Source organism: Microcaecilia unicolor, chromosome 6, assembly GCF_901765095.1.
Source record: "Microcaecilia unicolor chromosome 6, aMicUni1.1, whole genome shotgun sequence".
NCBI classification, from domain to species: domain Eukaryota; kingdom Metazoa; phylum Chordata; class Amphibia; order Gymnophiona; family Siphonopidae; genus Microcaecilia; species Microcaecilia unicolor.
This window is the reverse complement of record NC_044036.1, coordinates 289,940,765-289,959,684: the sequence shown is the minus strand read 5'-3', so window position 1 is coordinate 289,959,684 and position 18,920 is coordinate 289,940,765. Positions and strand designations below refer to the sequence as shown.

The 18,920-nt window shown below is 48.4% G+C and overlaps 1 protein-coding gene across 6 annotated transcripts in view; it reads left to right on the top strand.

Annotated features, from left to right (window-relative positions):
* The window catches only part of PRRC2B (proline rich coiled-coil 2B), a 353,949-nt gene that overhangs the window by 274,233 nt on the left and 60,796 nt on the right, over positions 1–18,920 (top strand). For all 6 annotated transcript variants that reach the window (XR_003942611.1, XM_030207802.1, XM_030207800.1 and 3 more), the window contains 5 exons: positions 6,397–6,501; positions 12,323–12,515; positions 15,086–15,183; positions 15,900–16,027; positions 16,164–16,386. Coding sequence is in view for 5 of the 6 variants with exons in the window: in XM_030207802.1 (XP_030063662.1) it covers positions 6,397–6,501; positions 12,323–12,515; positions 15,086–15,183; positions 15,900–16,027; positions 16,164–16,386 (747 nt within the window). In the remaining variant the exon portion in view is untranslated. The remainder of the gene's footprint in view (positions 1–6,396; positions 6,502–12,322; positions 12,516–15,085; positions 15,184–15,899; positions 16,028–16,163; positions 16,387–18,920) is intronic.

Here is an 18,920-nt window from a genome sequence, read left to right as displayed (position 1 = left end):
CAGCACGTATGCATCGTTGCTTGGTGCCAGCTGCCACGGGTGCTCCAAGCATTAAAATTTTTAAGAAGGTACATTGGAGGGGCCTGAGAAGCCAAGGGAGATAACAGTTCGCCAGCTGGGGAGGGAGCAGGCCTCAGAGATGCAGAACCGTGGGGGGAGGAAAGGAGAACAAATGCTGGCCCGTTGGGAGAGAGGAGAAATGTTGGATGGGGTAGGTGGGGGGGGGGGGAGAAATGCTGGACCATTAGGGAAGGGAGAAGCTGAGAAGGAGACATGTTGGACTGTTATGGAGGGAAAGGGAGAAGGAGTCATGCTGTAGCTGGACCATTGGGGTGGGGTGGGGGTTGTGGAAAGGAAAGAATATTCTAGGGTGTCGAGGCTGGAAGAAAGCTGGAAAAAATAGAAGAGAAAATATTTGGGGGGCCTGGGGGACTAAAGCTGTGAAAAGATGAATAAAATATTCAGTGGGCAAAAGCTTGGGAAAAGAAAAAAAAAACTATTCAAGAGGGCTAGAGGGACAAAAGAGGAGAAAATGGAGGAAGTGACGTCACTGACCGGGATGGCAGCTTAATAGAGTGGCTCTGCTGGGGCTAGCAGAAATTAAAGCAATTCCCGAGATTTTGCTAAGCTTGCTGAGGTCAGAGTGGTGGGAGAGAGGTCCCAGAGTCTTGCCGCCAAAAAAGAGTTTAGAAAGATTTCGATACACGGCGGAGCAGAGTGAGAAATTGGAGCTGGATCCTGCGGGGCCAGGGCCGAAGGGAAAAAAGATGGCGTTGATTCCCTCTCACTCTGAAGAAGAGCATGGTAATGAAGGGACAGAGAGAACTGGTGAGATAACTAAGTCAGATGTGGTGGGCTGGTTCCAGGACCTGAAAGCTGATCTGGCAGGAGTCCGTAAGGATGTGCAAAATACACTGAAAGATGTTAAAGCTGAAATTGGAGAACTGGGGACCCGTATCAGCAAGGTGGAAGACTGAATCGGGACTCTTAGAACCGACGTAGGGAAACTTTGCAAAACTGTGACCACGGACGCTGCATAAATACAGCAGCTTAAAGAGCAGGCGGAAGACCTGGAAAATAGGTCTCGGCGATGCCATCTGAGATTTAAGGGGATTCCGGAACTGGACATCTTTAGCAATTGTGAGGCAGTAATACGTGTGAGTTGTGCTTGCATATATTGAAGCCAGAGGGCGAGATCCAACAGCCGGAAATTCGCATTCAAAGAGCGCATCGAGCTGCAAGCCCCCAACGAGATACTAACCCAAGAGACGTTGTGATGTCTTTTGCAGACTACCCCACCAAGGAGCGGATCCTAATTAAAGCAAGGCAGCAGAAGGAGATCCTATGGAAAAATTACAAAATTGGAGTGTACCAGGACTTGGCATGGATTACGTTACAAAAACGCTTATTTTTTTTGAGAAGTCACGGAGTTTATGAGATCAAAGGGGATCCGTTACCGGTGGCTCTTTCCATTTGCGATGTGGCTAACTGTGGAAGGGAAATCACTCAAAGTGAAGACCCCGGATGAAGTATGGTCAGCATTGAGCTCGTTGGGATGTATTGGGATTCCTGAACAGATTAAACAACTGGTGGCCTCCATGACACCTAGGATGGATGCCACATGACAGCGAGTGGTGGATCGAGGGACGAAGTCATATAAACATGCATCCTGAGGAAATCCTATTATTGAGGACTTTCTGACGATCTTCTAGTTCATTGAGGACGATGTGCAGATAAGCTCCCAGAGAGCAGCTCTACTATGCCGACTAGAAGTGGATAGGGGGGAGGGGGAGCGAGACTCTGGGGTGGTGTTGAGGTGGAGGAATGTTGGGCGAGGGTGAATTGGAGTTGGAGGCAATGGAACTATAATGGGTGATTGTGGGTAATGTATGCACAAACTCGAGATTGGGGAGTTGGAGGATTGTATGCTAAGAATGGTGGGGAAGCAGCAGGGGAGGGTAGTAAGGGGGGGGATTTTGAGAATTGGTTTGGGAGAGTTCAAGCCTTCGGTAAAGTGAGTTGGCTCCTCAGGGATGGCTGATCTGACAGGGCAGAGATCAGCACAAGGGTGGGGAAGGGGTGGGGGATAGGGGTAAGATGCAGAGGGGGGGGGACAAGATTACAAAAAAGGGGTCAGTCGGGGGCACTACTGGGAGTAACTTAGGGTATGGGATAGGGGGACAAGGGGGAGGGACGGGAGAGTCACTTTTGGTGGGAACTTGGAATGTAAACGGGCTCAATAATCAGGGGAAGCATAGTAGGGTATTCAAAGAGTTGATCAGACTGAAGTGGGATGTGACATTTTTGCAAGAAACACATTTAAGACCACGAGATGCTCATATGTTACGACGTAGGCCTTTCCGGGAAGTAGTCGTTCATCAGGGAGGGGGAGCTAAGCGGATGGGGGGAGTGGCTGTTTTACTGAGGCAGAGTTGTGTGTGTGTATTTTAACAGGAGTTTCGGGACTCAAGTGGAAGATGTGTGGCGCTAAGAGGGAGTACTGCAGGGGAAGGAGCTTACACTGATCAATGTATAAGCTCCGAATACGGGGCAGAGGGAATTTTTCCAAACTTTGTTATTGGAGCTCCAGGGATTTATTGGGGGACAGGTGGTGGGTGGGGACTTTAATGTCACCCTCGTTGCACGCCTAGACCATTCCACTGGGGGGGAGGGGGGAGACACCATAGTGGCCCTGGTCGAAAAGCATTGCTACAATTTTTGCGGGCGATGGAAGTGGTAGATTGTTGGAGGTTGTTACATGGAGTGCAGCGGAATTACACTTTTTACTCCCATGCGGCACAGTCATATACTCGAATAGATGGATTGTGGATCCATCAAAATAGTTGGGACATGGTGGAGGAGGCTGAGATAGAGGCTATTCAAATCTCAGATCATGCGCCAATGTGGATTAAATTTACTGGGCTGGGCCATTGCAAGTGGCAGGGATATTGGAGACTTAATGATCACTACTAGGGGATGAGAAAGTGCGGGAAGATATTAAGCTTCATATTCAAGAATTTTGTTGCTTTAATGATGATGGGGTATTATGGGATGCGCTGAAGGCAGTAGTGAAGGGGTATCTTGATCAAGTGGGGGGGCGCGCAAGAAAAGGGAAAAAGGGCAGCACTTGCTCACATTACACACACATTTGGTGCGCCTAGAAAAGCGGCATAAACGAAACTCTATGCCACAGCTATTGGAATCTCTTAAAAAAGTGAGAGGAGAAATAGAACAATTGCAGATGGCGGAAGTTGATTTTATGAGAACCAAGCTTAAGCAACAATATTTTGAATTTGCCAATAAATCAAGTGCAATGTTAGCCCGGTATTTACGGGTTATGAGAGTGAGATCTCTTATTCAAAAGATGAGGGACGTTAGGGGAGGATGGTATTATGCTGACTCAATGGGCAATGGGCTTCCGGCGTCCATGTCAGAGGCGGGGTGATGGTCCTGCCTAAACCCGGGAAAGACCCCCACTGTCTGTAGCTCATATAGACCTATTTCACTTTTGAATGTGGATGCAAAGATAGTGGCCAAGATCTTGGCTAATCGATTGGCTAGGGTTCTGCCGCAGTTAATTCATATAGACCAATCTGGGTTTATCCCAAGGAGGCAGGTAGGGGATAATATAAGGCGTACTCTCCATTTAATATGGGAGGCGCAAAGATCCCGGGCTAATACAGCTATGTTGGCCATAGACGCAGAAAAGGCTTTTGATCGGTTCATTTGGGGGTTCTTGCAGGAGGTGATGAACCACATGGACCTTGGAGACAATTTTAGCACTTGGTTGGCAGCCCTGTATGCGACCCAAAAGCAAGCCTTAATATAAACGGGATATACATCTTTCCTCCCAATTGGTAGAGGGACCAGGCAGGGATGCTCCTTGTTGCCCCTACTATTTGCACTGTGCATAGAGCCTTTAGCTGAACTGGTACGTCACCATCCAGATATTAGGGGTATCACAGTTGGGGGGATGGAACATCGCATTGCTCTGTTTGCGGGCGGTGTTCTACTTTATGTGGTAGATCCCGAGCAGACGCTACCTACGGTGTTAGGAATTCTTCGGGAATTTGAAAAATATGCTGGTTTAAGGGTCAATATGGATAAAAGTGAGCTGTTGGGGATTTCCTTAACCCACATGGAGGAAAGTAGATTGAGAGCAATGTTTGGTTTTAAATGGGTAAAAATAACATTCGGTACTTGGGAATCCAGATCCTCAGGGACCTGGGAAGAGTGTATAGTTTAAACTATGGGGAGATCGTAGATCAAATTCAGGTGGAGGTATCCAGATGGAAGGGCCTGTGGCTTTGCTGATGGGGGCGCATGGCAGTAGTGAAGATAAATGTGTTGCCTAGATTGTTATTTTTGTTTCAATCGGTGGCGGTTCTGAGGCAGACACTTAAACAATTGCAGGGCTTTTTATCGCAGTTTATTTGGGAAGGTAAACATCCCCGTTTGGCAGGACGGGTATTGTGGGGGGCGGCTGAGCGGGGAGGTAGGGCGGTGCCTGATACTGATACTATTGGACTGCTCAACTTCGGATGATCATGGATTGGGAGAGGGGGAAAACAAAGCCAGCTAGTCAGGTGGAGCAATCGTATTGTCCTCACCGACCAATGAGTTCATACTTGTGGACTACTGAAGGAGTGGGATTGGTATTGGCTGTGATACAAAATCCATTTGTGAGGCATTTGATGGGGTTGTGGGGAGAAGTGGGGAGAAGTGCGGAGGAGACGGGGACAGACTGATAGGGTGTCCACACTTGCACCTTTGCGATGGGAGCCAAGATTTGGGGCGGGAAGAGAGAATGCTATATTTGCACGGTGGGAACAAGTAGGTATATTGAGTTATTGGGATGTTCTTCAGGGGGGTAGGATGAAGAATTTTGATGCGCTGTGCTCCATGTATGGCCTGCCTGGGGGGGGGGCATTTTTTCCTATTTACAAGTTCAGCATTTTGTAGGGGCCTTAGGTTGGAAGGGGGAAAACCCTCAGGAGATGGAAAGTATGGAAAACCTGTGTATTTTGTTGAGGAGGCTGCCCAGACCCATATCAGTGATATATCTTTTTTTTTAGGGGATGGGATCCCAGGCCATTTAGCTTTCAGGGGGCGTGGGAAGCAGATTTAAACTATCGATTTTCTGATCAAGAGTGGGAGATAATTTGTGGGGAGGTTCAAAAAGCTTTGGTATGTGTAGTGGTGCAGGAAAACGCATATAAGGTTCTTACTAGATGATACTACACTCCTGAGAGACCAAAGCGGATGTACCCTGGTACATCAGATTTATGCTGGAGATGTGAATCACAACGGGGTTCATTTCTACATATATGGTGGACCTGTCCCAGAGTGGTCCCCTTCTGGCAGGCTGTTATGAAAGCATTAGTAATTTTGATGGAAACTTCTTTAGTGTCCAGTCCCACTGTGTGCCTCTTGGGCTTATATAATGAGAGAGATTCTTGGGAGAAGAGTAAACTGATGCGGTGGGGACTGGCAGCAGCCAAGTGCCTTATAGTACAACATTGGAAGAAAACAGATCCCCCACCCCCACCCCTTTGAGTGATTGGAAATGCAAATTGGGTCAACTACTACATATGGAGTGTCTCACGGCATACCGTAGGGAAGGGCAGTTGCGACATAAAGGGGAGTGGGCTCGATTCCAGCAGTGTTTAATATGCATTTAGGAATGTGGGGATTCAGAAATGTGGGGTTGGGGGGGGGGGGAATTTGTCCCAAAGGACCATGGGGCATTCCCAAGATTTTAAAGGGCTGGATGTGGATGGGGGGGTTGGGGGAGGGAGCAATGCATACTGTTAACGCAAAGTTTATTTGGCTATAAGATAATGCGACCAGGGGCACTGAAAATAAGATTAAAGTAGAGGAGTTTATATAGATGTTAAGTCTGTACATGATGTATTAATACAATAATTGCTTGCCCCTGCGTAGGCTAGAGGGGGAAGATTGCTGTGGATGTTTACTTTGTTTAGGTTGTTACAAAATTACAATATTAAAAAAAAAATTAAGAGAAAAAAAAAAAGAGGAGAAAATATTTTGGACGGGGAAGGGGCACAAAAACAAAAGTTGGCCCAGGGCACCACAACCTCTTGGGCTGGCCTGCCTGATTTCTTGGTATTTGGGGATGAGCATAAATTACTGCTTTACCTTTTTTTTTTTATTAAAGTATTTTCTGTTTCACTTAGGTGAATATCTCTAAGTGAGATCCCCTTATGACCTGAAGTCATCATGTCTAGTCATAGTTGTTAGGATTTGTTAGCAATGCAAAATCCAAGCAATTGCATTGACATATAGTCTCTAATGTTCCAGTATATTCAGGTAAAGAAAACTAGTCATCAAGCTAAAAGAAACTATTTCTGATCAGAATTGTGTCCCCTCCTATAGGCTGGATTAACGCAGTCCATACCAATTCTCCGGCGAGAACACCACCTTCAGCAAGGCATGAGCCTGAACCACATGTCCTTTCCTACTGCAGATCTTACTCTGAAGGTGAGTGCAACAGAATCTGAGGTTGTGAGAGATAACTGAAGAACATACTTTTTCACAGAGTCATTGTCTGCCAGTAGAACTGATAAAAATACACAGTGTTTGTATGGAAAGTAGATTTGTAACTACATTTTGCAGATAAAGTATTCATAGGATTATTCAGGTAAGCTGCAGTATAGTATGCTTTATGTAGTACTGCCTTAGTTTTGTTTTGCTATGTCCTGCATTACAGGTATTGCATCTACTAACTTAAGCATTTTACTAAAACCACAGTGCTTTGTTGTATCAGTTTTTTCATCTGAACGATGGTGGAAACAGGCTGGTTGGCTTCTAGAATTCCCTTTAGTTTCTGCCAGAACTTTCTGCATGTTACTTTATGAACTTGCATGTATTTTTGGTGTGCGAGGGAAGGAATGAAAGAGGAATAGCTGCATTGAGATAAGCGATGAGGATACCTCTTCCTGATTTCCTAGGATATCTGGAAAAAAACTGTTTTCTTCTTCAATTCCTTGTACCAAATCCAGCAGAAAGTAAATGAAGGCATGTGCTTTCCTGGACCGAGACCAATCCGCCATCAGCCAAAGATGACTAGTTCTCTAAGTCAGTGGTTCCCAAACCTGGTTCCATATCATCATGCTGATCAATCCATAGACTGGTGGGTTGTGTCCATCTACCAGCAGGTGGAGATAGAGAGCAATCCTTTTGCCTCCCTATATGTGGTCATGTGCTGCCGGAAACTCCTCAGTATGTTCTCTATCTCAGCAGGTGGTGGTCACACACAGCAGCAGCTCTGGCTAGGTCTCCAAGCCTAATTTTTAGGTTTTGTTGAGTACCTGGGGTTGAGGGCTCTTCTTGAGCAAGTGCAAACCTGGTGGCGCCAGGTCTCTCCTTTTCTGCAGCGCGGATCTTTCGCTCAGAGGATTTGCCCAACCTGTTAGTGCAGGCCATGAGCATTTTGAAGATTTCCTCTCCAGAGGACGTCTCTCCCTCAGCCCCTGTTGGCTCCGCCATTATGCTGGGGACGAAGTGCCCGCCTAGAACCTTCCACGTGCATGATGCCATGCACACCTTAATTTCGGCTCAATGGGATGTCCCGGAAGCGAGCCTCAAAGTGGCTAGGGCTATGTCCCGCCTCTATCCTTTGCCTGAAAGTGAACGGGAGGCCTTTCTTTGGCCTACCGTGGATTCTTTAATCACTGCGGTGACTAAGAAAACGGCGTTGCCGGTGGAAGGTGGCACGGCCCTAAAGGATGCCCAAGACAGAAGATTGGAGGCGGCCTTAAGGTCGTCCTTCGAGGCGGCTGCCTTAAGTTTGCAGGCCTCAGTTTGCGGCTCCTATGTGGCCAGGGCGTGCCTCACGATTGTGCAGCGGGCTTCCCCCTCGGATCTTTCCTTGAGGGCTGATTGGCCGGCCCTGGAATCGGGCTTGGCTTATTTGGCAGACTTACTGTATGATGTCTTGAGAGCCTTGGCTAAAGGTATGGCTCAGACAGTCTCTGCGCGGCGGTGGCTTTGGCTGAAACATTGGTCTGCGGACCACGCCTCTAAGTCCCGCCTGGCTGTTGCCTTTTAAAGGCAAGCTGCTCTTTGGGGTCGAGCTGGACAAAATTGTGACCGATCTCGGCACGTCTAAGGGCAAGAGGTTACCAGAGGTCAGGGCTCGGGCCAGTGCTCGCCCCGGTATCTCCAGAGGACGGTTTCAGGAAGCCCGTCGGTACCGCCCGGGCAAGTCGGGCTCCTCTGCCCCCTCTTCCTTCAAGAGGAATTTCTCCCCCAAGCAGCATTCCTTTCGCAGAGACCGCCGTCCCGGAGGTGCGCCCTCCGGTCCTCCCCCAGGGTCTCGTACCCAATGACGGGGTCCTGGTCCATGGCCCAGTGCAGATTGGAGGACGCCTGTCCTCGTTTCTGGGCGAGTGGACCAGGGTAACTTCAGACGCTTGGGTGCTGGAAGTCATCAGAGACGGCTACAAGCTAGAGTTCTGCCGACCCTTAAGAGACGGGTTTGTACTCTCTCCCTGCAAGTCTCCGGTCAAAGCTGTGGCAGTGCAGCAGACCTTGGACAATCTGATCCGCCTGGGTGCGGTCGTTCCGGTGCCAGAAAATCAGCTTGGCAAGGGATGTTACTCCATTTACTTTGTGGTACCAAAGAAAGGAGGTTCTGTATGGCCTATCCTCGACCTCAAAGGGGTCAATCGGGCCTTGAAAGTTCGGCACTTTCGCATGGAGACTCTCCGCTCTGTTATAGCGGCAGTGAAGGCAGGGGAGTTCCTGGCATCCTTGGACATCAAGGAAGCGTACTTGCATATTCCCATCTGGCCTCCTCATCAACGCTTTCTGCGTTTTGCAGTCCTGGGCCGACACTTCCAGTTCAGAGCCCTCCCGTTCGGGTTGGCTACTGCTCCGCGGACCTTCTCCAAAGTAATGGTGGTCATCGCGGCCTTCCTGCGAAAGGAAGGAGTACAAGTCCATCCTTATCTGGACGACTGGTTGATCCGAGCCCCCTCTTATGCAGAGTGCGGCAAAGCTGTGGACCGGGTGATTGCTCTTTTGAGCTCCCTGGGGTGGATCATCAACTGGGAGAAAAGCCAGCTGCGCCCGACTCAGTCCCTGGAGTATCTGGGAGTTCGATTCGACACCCAAGTGGGCAGAGTGTTCCTGCCGGACAATCGGATTGTCAAACTTCAGGCTCAGGTGGACCAGTTCCTAGTAGCCTCTCCGCTTCGGGCTTGGGACTATGTGCAGCTGTTGGGCTCTATGACGGCCACGATGGAAGTAGTGCCCTGGGTCAGGGCTCATATGAGACCACTACAACACTCTCTGCTGCAGCGCTGGACTCCGGTGTCGGAGGATTATGCTGTGCGCCTTCCCTTGGACCCAGCAGTGCGCAAGGCGCTGAGCTGGTGGCTGAAGACAGACAAGTTGTCTGCAGGGATGCCTCTTGTGACCCCGGAGTGGATTGTCGTCACGACGGACGCCTCTTTGATGGGCTGGGGAGCCCACTGCTTGGGAAGGACAGCGCAGGAGCTCTAGTCTCCTGCAGAGGGAAAGTGGTCTATCAACCTCCTGGAACTCAGAGCCATTCGGTTGGCGCTTTTGGAGTTCCTCCCGGTACTGGCGTTGAAGCCAGTACGGGTCCTGTCGGACAATGCCACGGCTGTGGCCTATGTCAACCGCCAGGGAGGTACCAAGAGCGCCCCTCTAGCCAAGGAAGCCATGAATCTATGCCACTGGGCGGAAGCGAACCTGGAACAGCTGTCAGCTGCCCACATTGCCGGAGTCATGAATGTCAAGGCGGACTTTCTCAGTCGCCATACCTTGGATCCCGGAGAGTGGCAGTTATCGGCTCAGGCGTTCTTGGACATCACGAAGCGCTGGGGCCAGCCGAGCCTAGATCTGATGGCGTCATCGGCCAATTGCCAAGTGCTGCGCTTTTTCAGCAGAGGACGGGACCCTCGATCTCTGGGAGTAGATGCTCTTCTCCAACAGTGGCCGACACAAAAGCTTCTCTATGTGTTCCCGCCCTGGCCCATGTTGGGCAGGGTACTAGACCGGGTGGCAAAGCATCCGGGCCGGATAATCCTGGTGGGTCCGGACTGGCCCAGACGTCCCTGGTGTGCGGACTTGATCAGGCTCTCAGTGGACGACCATCTGCGGCTGCCAGTGGAGCAGGGCCTGTTGCATCAGGGTCCCGTGGTGATGGAGGATCCCTCCCCCTTTGGTCTTACGGCCTGGCTATTGAGCGGCAGCGTCTGAGGAAGAAGGGCTTCTCAGACAAGGTCATCGCCACTATGCTGAGAGCGAGGAAGCGCTCTACTTCTACTGCTTACGCCAGGGTTTGGCGTACCTTTGCAGCGTGGTGTGAAGCAGGCTCACTTTCTCCCTTCACTGCTCCAATTTCTTCAGTGCTGGCGTTCCTGCAAGAAGGTCTGGAGAAAGGCCTGTCGCTCAGTTCCCTTAAAGTCCAGGTAGCGGCTCTGGCTTGCTTCAGGGGCCGCCTGAAGGGTGCTTCCCTGGCTTCGCAGCCAGATGTGGTACGTTTTCTCAAGGGCGTTAATCACCTGCGCCCTCCTCTGCACTCAGTGGTGCCTGCGTGGAATCTGAACCTGGTGCTAAGAGCCTTGCAGAAGCCGCCTTTTGAACCCTTGTCGAGGGCATCTCTGAAAGACCTGACGTTGAAAGCAGTCTTTTTGGTGGCTATCACTTCAGCCAGAAGAGTTTCCGAGCTCCAGGCACTCTCATGTCGAGAGCCTTTTCTGCAGTTCACTGAGGCAGGAGTGACTATTCGCACAGTGCCTTCCTTCCTGCCCAAGATTGTTTCTCACTTCCATGTGAATCAGCAGCTCTGTCTCCCTTCCTTTCGTAGGGAGGACTACCCAGAGGAATACTCTGCTCTCAAATATCTGGATGTGAGACGAGTCATCATCAGATACTTGGAAGTGACCAATGATTTCCGGAAATCGGGTCATCTGTTTGTCCTGTTTGCAGGTCCTCGTAAGGGTCTGCAGGCTACTAAGCCTATAGTGGCAAGATGGGTCAAGGAAGCCATTGCAGTGGCTTATGTGGCCGCGGGGAAGGTGCCGCCTATCCAGCTGAAGGCTCACTCCACTAGAGCTCAGGCGGCCTCGATGGCAGAGGCCGGGTCCGTCTCCTTGGAAGAGATTTGCAAGGCGGCAACTTGGGCATCGGCCCATACCTTCTCCAGGCATTACCGCTTGACTGTGGCTGCTCGGGCGGAGGCCCGGTTTGGAGCTTCAGTGTTGCGGTCAGGGATTTCAATGTCCCGCCCTGGGTGAGTACTGCTTCGGTACATCCCACCAGTCTATGGATTGATCAGCATGATGATATGGAAGGTAAAATTATGTATCATACCTGATAATTTTCTTTCCATTAATCATAGCTGATCAATCCATAGCCCCTCCCAGATATCTGTACTGTTTATATTCTGGTTGCATTTCAGATTCAAGTTTAGTCTTCAGTTCCTGTTCAGGAGGACTTCGTGTTCAAATTTTTTCAATTGGATTCTTCAAGAGTTGAGACGAGTTTGTGTTACAGTGAGCTGCTGCATTCCTCTCCCCTCCGTTTTACGGGGCTGGATTGAGACATAAATTCTGCCGGCGCTCCCTCCCGCTTCGTGCGGCTGTAGGGCAGCTTTGTACCCCTCCCGCTTCGGCGGTGTTAGGGTCAGTCAGCTCCTCCCGCGGTTGCAGGATAAGCCAGATCCCCCCGCATCGGCGGGTGTGGTGTCCCTCCCCCGCTCCGCGGGGATGAGCTGGACGGATTCCCCTCCCCCACTTGTGTGGGGATGAGCTGGGTTAATTCCCCTCCCCCGTTTCGGCGGTGGTGAGCTGGGCAGAGTGTCCCTTTGTGGGTGTAATTCTCTAAGTGCTGAGTCCTGCGGATGGAGCTTGGATATCGACATACTGAGGAGTTTCCGGCAGCACATGACCACATATAGGGAGGCAAAAGGATTGCTCTCTATCTCCACCTGCTGGTAGATGGACACAACCCACCAGTCTATGGATTGATCAGCTATGATTAATGGAAAGAAAATTATCAGGTATGATACATAATTTTACCTTCTGGGTGCACCCCAGTCAGTCAGATTTTTGAGATATCCACAGTGAATATTCATGAGAGAGATTTGCATGCACTTCCTCCACTGCATGCAGATTTCTCTCATAAATATTCATTGTGGATATCCCAAAAAACCTGACTGGTTGGGGTGCTTCCAGGATCAGGTTTAGTAACCACTGGTCTAAGTGCTGCCTGACACAGTTTTTATCATCTAATATTTTTTTTCCATTGTTTAATCTTGTTCTCAAAGATGGAATCTGCACGCAAGGCTTGGGAAAACTCACCCAGTTTACCAGATCAGAGCTCTCCCGGAGGCCCTGGTGCAGGAATGCAGATGCCTTCCAGTGTTGGCGCTTCCAGTGGGGTCAGCTACAGTTCCTTTGGTGGTGTATCTATGCCACAGATGCCTGTGGCATCTGTAGCACCCTCTGCATCAATACCAGGTAACACAGGCATTCTAGTTATATGATCTAATAACAGATGCCTTTATTAAATTTGTTTTAAGTAAAGGAGAACCTGCATAACTGGTGAATTCTTTGTATTGGTGCAGTAATTAATTGTAGAGCGTTCTGTTGCTTTAACTTAATGTATTACCCTGTGTCATGAAACACCTAACCACCCACCTGGGGTTACCCCATGACCACTTAGAGGGTCTGTCCCTAGCACGGTTCAGGTCCGCCTGCACCTGCCACTCATGCTCTACACTAGCACCCTTTTCCCACCGACTGGGTCACAACTGCCGCTGGGTGAGTCTCCCGCTCTCAAATTATCCCCAATGATTTCTAGGTTACTGGAGCCACACTCCCAGTGTTCCCACAGTTCCCAGAAAGCACTCACAGACCTAACACACAAACTACCAGGATTCTTTATCAGTCCAGACAGGCAAAATGAACAAACAATTGTGTTTATTCTTAGAACAGTGGCCAAAAAAAAAAAAATGTGCAAATAGCAAACAGTAGCAAGTAATTGAGAAACGGATCAATTAGAAAACTAATTAAATATTTGCATACTTCTTAGAAAGTACCTGGGAGAGATTAGGGCATATGTCTGTTCACAGAGCTTCAGAAAAGAGATTGCTGTCTCTTCTCTCAGGCTGAAACTGAAGCAACAGCCAGTATCTGCTGGGTAATTTCAAACTCAAGGCCAATGAGAGCCCAGAACAGTTAGATTTCAAATAAAAACTGGTTACATCACTACAGGCACTTCCTATTATCTGTGTGCCAACTAAAAGAGAAGTCAGTTCTCTGTAACAGCTTTAAGCATAAACATGCACCATCCACTGGCTAATCAGGAGAAATACACTTCAGACATACTTAAGACACGAAAATATCTAATACACCGATACTGGCCCAAAACACACTGTTTCTTCACACCCCGACACTGGATTTAAGAATCTGCTTTAGGGACTTGGGTGAATCTGTTTTCTTTTACGTGTATACTCAACTCAGGATTAATAATTCATCTTAGGCACATGGTACGTTCCCAACTTCCAAATTTTATCCCAAAACTCGGTTTAGTAATGCATTCAGAACTTTTTGTGCTGATCTGAGTGAAAATCATGGGGTAGATATTCAAAATGATTTAAATGGACAGGAGTTTAAATCATTTGTGTGGAGCCATCTGAGCATATTCAGCGGCACTGTCTGGTTAATGTTCCCTCGAACCGCCCATGCTAAAATCGGAGTAAGGGCTAAGTGGAAGGTAAGCCGGTTAGTGGTGATTTTCAGTCCACTAACTGGCTGAGCAACTGTATAAAGTTAGAGCAGAAAAAAATCTGCCTTAACTTTATGCAGAGAGTTAACTGAGCACTGGTCTGAATATCGGTTAGCTTTCAGGTGTGAGCTTGAAGTGGCACCACGCCTGACCATCCTTGTGCCCCCCCCCCCCCCCCCCCCCCCCCCCCACCAGTAGTGCATAGCTCCCCTTCCAATCTCCCACATCCCTCCTCTCAGCACCCCCCCCCCCCCCCCGGTCCAACTCTACTTTTCCCATCCTACAATAGGCCGCCCCCGCCCCCCCCCCCCCCCCCAGGGCCTACTGAAAGTCTCTAGTGTTCCATTGGGAGCAGGAATAAAACCCATTCGCTCCTGCCCTTAATGGCAGCCTATAGAAAATGGCTGTTGAGACCCCTTACGGCAGCCTCACGGTACTACTGAAGTACCAAGCTCTAGCGGCAGCCATTTTCCAGGGACAGGAGCAAATGGGGTTCGCTCCTGCCCTCAATGCCCCCACTGGACCACCAAGGACTTTCAGTAGGCCTGGGGGGTGGAGGCCTATTGTCAGTGGGATGGGAGAAGGAGGACTCTTGCCTGGGGGATCGGGAAGGGAGAGATGCGCTTCTAGGGGGGAGAGGAAGAGAGGGATGATCAGAGGGAAGCCTCAGGGTGTTCGGTGGGGATGGGAGAGGGGATCGGAATTCAGGGCACAGAGGGCTCCTGCATTCCTTATGTGGGTTCCAGACGATATTCACCTGGGGCTGCATAAGTGTCTTATGTGTGTCCCAGCTGAATGTTGGGCAGGACCCGCATAAGTCTCCATCTGCTAACACCTAAGGAATTATCCCAGAGAATCAATGCCAGTGGTTGGACTAGGCCTGGCATTAAATATCTGAGGCTAATTCTGCCCACGGTGGTTAGCATTTTAAAAATAATGCTGACCACCGCTGGCTGAATATTGTCCCACATATCTCTGTAGTCTTTTGGCCTCACTGCTGGCTATAAGGTTATGTTTGTTCAAACTCCGCTAGAAAGCCCACCATTCAGTACCTAGTGAATTATAGCAGTCTTCCAATGTAATTCTGCTTTTGGAAAGGATGTGCAATTTCCTGTTGCAGGGAGGTGTCAAGTTTCATAAGTTTTTAAATCAGACTAAGTGTTCTGAATGACCAGGCAAGTACAATAAGCAAAGTTTGTGGCTAAAGTAGTAAAGGAACTCTAGGGTTAATAATTGGTTGTCTTTGATCTCTCCTGCTGCCTGAAACCCTCTATCCCCATTTTTCAAACTATGATTACAGGAAACCACATCCCACCACTGTATCTAGATGGCCACATGTTTACCAACCAGCCTCGTTTGGTTCCGCAGACCATACCTCAGCCTCAGGGTTACCAGCAGGTAATTAGAACTATGTCATAGATTGGGCTAATAATGTAGATTTTTAACAAATTAGATCTAATGTGTTTATACGGTATATGCATGGAAAAACATTCACCTCCCCACTCCCCAGTTTTGGTCCCTTTGTTTCTTCACACATTTGTTTGAATAAAAATTGCTTACTGCATATTAATTTATAGGTTAACATGCATTAAATTGATTTAGCATGGTTCCCGTAATGCCTAAGCACTACCCCTAGCACCCACTAATGGATGCACATGCTTGTTGCTTGTTTTTTTCCTGCCTATAGATAAGTATTGGGGCACCTGGGTCATTCTGTTTCTGTTAAAATGAACTGTATTTACTAAACTATCCCCTCCCTCTACTGCTGCTGCTGCTTTTATGGGTGGCAAGGCTTGGCCTTCACATCACCTCTCTGTGGCTCCAAACTTCCCTCCTGACTGTTTTGTTTCTTTTACTCTGCATTTGGGCACGTGCAAACAAATATGTATAGAGGTACAAAGAGACTGATGGAAATACCTTCCATAACGGGTACCCAAATTTGAGAGAAATATGCCTAAACACAATTGCTTTTGAAGAATTATGTGAAAGCAGCCTATTTTCCTCTTCCTTTCCTGTTCTTTGTCTTTGCAGTCTGTTTTTGTTGTCTTTTTATCACATATTGACTACAGTAATGTAAAATTTTGGTTGATGAACCTGTTCGCTCTGTTTCTCAGGCAGCTGCAGCTCAGCAGATTCCCATTTCTTTGCACACATCCCTGCAGGCACAGGCTCAGCTCGGGCTTAGAGGTGGCCTTCCAGTCTCTCAATCCCAAGAAATGTACAGCTCCATGCAGCCTTTCAGGTAGCTTTCAAAATATTCACACCTGTAGAAATGAACCTGTGGTGTCTTGTTCTCTCATTTCTTGGGAACTTTTTCTGAGTATTTGCATTCTTTAGCAGCCAGAGAAACTAGGCACTGAGTGTCTGCTTGTGCTTAGATCTCAGGTGTACATGCACCCAAGTCTGTCTCAGCCCAATACCATGGTCCTGACAGGAGGCACTGCTTTGAAACCACCATACTCTACATTTCCTGGCATACAGACGCTGGAAATGGTGAAACCTCAGTCAGCATCACCTTACCAGCCAATGAATGGAAGCCAGCCACTGGTGTATGAGAGCCACTTGAATCAAGCTGCTGGAATGGACTCCCAACTCACACAGGTCTGTGTTTTAATTCTTCATAAAATGCTAACGCACAGTGTCCTTCTGTCTGGTACTCTTTGATATTGTGTGCATCTACATACTTCTGACCTCTTAAGGTTAATGACTGGAATGACTTATTGCTGGCATCTCTTTCCTTGTCATCCTCAACAAATCAGTCCAGAACGTGCGGGTTATGTGCCTGTTACAGAATCCCACAGACAGCTGGCAACTGCTGGCAATTCTAAGTGTGTCCTTTTCAATTTTCTTGTGATATGTATGAACCACACAAAGCACCTACGCAAAACAGCATCCAAAGTTACAAGCAATATACTTTTATTGGTGTGTAGAATGGATCAGGTGCAGGCACTCTGCAAATCTCAAAAGCAGTAACGATAGGTAACATAGTAACATCCAGTCTGCCCAACAAGATAAACTCATATGTGTATACCTTACCTTGATTTGTACCTGCCTTTTTCAGGGCACAGACCGTACAAGTCTGCCCAGCAGTATTTCCCGCCTCCCAACCACCAGTCCCGTCTCCCATCACCGGCTCTGGTACAGACCGTATAAGTCTGCCCTCCACTATCCTCGCCTCCCAACCACCAACCTCTCTTCCCCCACCTGCTCCGCCACCCAATTTCGGCTAAGCTTCTGAGGATCCATTCCTACTGCACAGGATTCCTTTATGCATATCCCACGCATGTTTGAATTCCGTTACCGTTTTCATCTCCACCACCTCCCGCGGGAGGGCATTCCAAGCATCCACCACCCTCTCCGTGAAAAAATACTTCCTGACATCTTTTTTGAGTCTGCCCCCCTTCAATCTCATTTCATGTCCTCTCGTTCTACCGCCTTCCCATCTCCGGAAAAGATTTGTTTGCGGATTAATACCTTTCAAGTATTTGAACGTCTGTATCATATCACCCCTGTTCCTCCTTTCCTCCAGGGTATACATGTTCAGGTCAGCAAGTCTCTGCTCATACGTCTTGGAACGCAAATCCCATACCATTCTCGTAGCTTTTCTCTGCACTGCTTCCATTTTTTTAACATCCTTCGCAAGGTACGGCCTCCAAAACTGAACACAATACTCCAGGTGGGGCCTCACCAATGACTTGTACAGTGGTATCAACACTTCCTTTCTTCTGCTGATCACACCTCTCTCTATACAGCCTAGCAACCTTCTCACTACGTCTACCGCCTTGTCACACTGTTTCGTCGCCTTCAGATCCTCGGATACTATCACCCCACAACTAACTACCCACAATTCTCTGGATTGATCTGTTGGGACTAATGGAAAGAAAATTATCAGGTAAGAATTAATTTTTCCTTAAAGACACAGAGCACTAGGCAGCATCTGCATCAGTCTCTGTTGGATGGCATTACCCAGTTGTGGAAATGATTGGCCTGCTGCCCTCAGAGAACACCTGCTACAGGTAGGTAATTTCGCGTTCTGCATCAGTGCCTATTTACTAGCAGGTAAAGATAGAAAATACAGAAATGTGCTCTTAATGACACCATGCAGCTGCAACACTTCAGTATTTTTCTATCTCCAGCAGGTGGAAGATAATGAGCAGTGCAGCTCCTGAACTGGTGGTTTGAGGTCCACTCCTATATCAGTTAGCTAGCTGGTGGCCAGTTGATTTTGCAGGTACCTTGGGACCATAGGGGCTATGCCCAGAGGAGTCTGGGTCCCTCACTACCCACCTCTTTCATTCTGGTGCCACACACAAAAAAAGGAGAAAGGAACCAGATCACCAGGTGACAATTTTACCAAGCTGAGCTGGAATCTGAGACAGAGAGGTGGTGGTTCTTGGTAGAAAAGACATCCTGGGTACGCTCTGTATATTTTGCCTTAAGCACTGTTCACCCTGACTGTTTCTGATAATGGGAGATTGCTTTTTTAGCATGGCTACAATATTTCTGGCACTTGTTTTTTTCCTGTAGCCTGAATGCCTGTTTGGCTGTGCTAGTAGCTGGTCAGCATTCCTTTGGTTGAGTCGCCAACCTCACCCTCCCCTCATCGCAGTTTCAGCAAAGGCACTGTTCGTGATGCAGTGCTTGACGAACTGTGTTGGGACAGTGCTCTTCCTGCCACTCTACCATTTCAGTACTGGGGTATTCAGAACAGCAGGATGCAGCAAATGACTCAAGATTGGAAGCCTTCCATTGTAATTCAGCACTTCTCAAGGAGATGTGTGGCCCAGCCACCTGAGCCCGTATTTCTCTCTCAGAAACCATGTGAACAGCAGCCATTTTGTATATATGCGCCTCCTCAGAATCTGTTGAGCAAGATAGCTTCTAGTGACATTTGTGTGGTAGGAGTGCATAATATTTTGAAGCCATGACCTCTAGGGTTAGCTGAGTCCTTCAGGGCTAATTCTCTCTTTTTTTTTTTTCCTATGTTTTGCTACTCCATCAGGCTTACATGATGAAAAGAGTGGGAGGATGGGAGCTGTCCAGCAGTTTCAGCTCATAATACGGAAATGTAGACTTAATGGCAACCAGAAGAAATTTCAAGGTCAATCACTGTTTCAGCTGTAGAAGAGAAACAG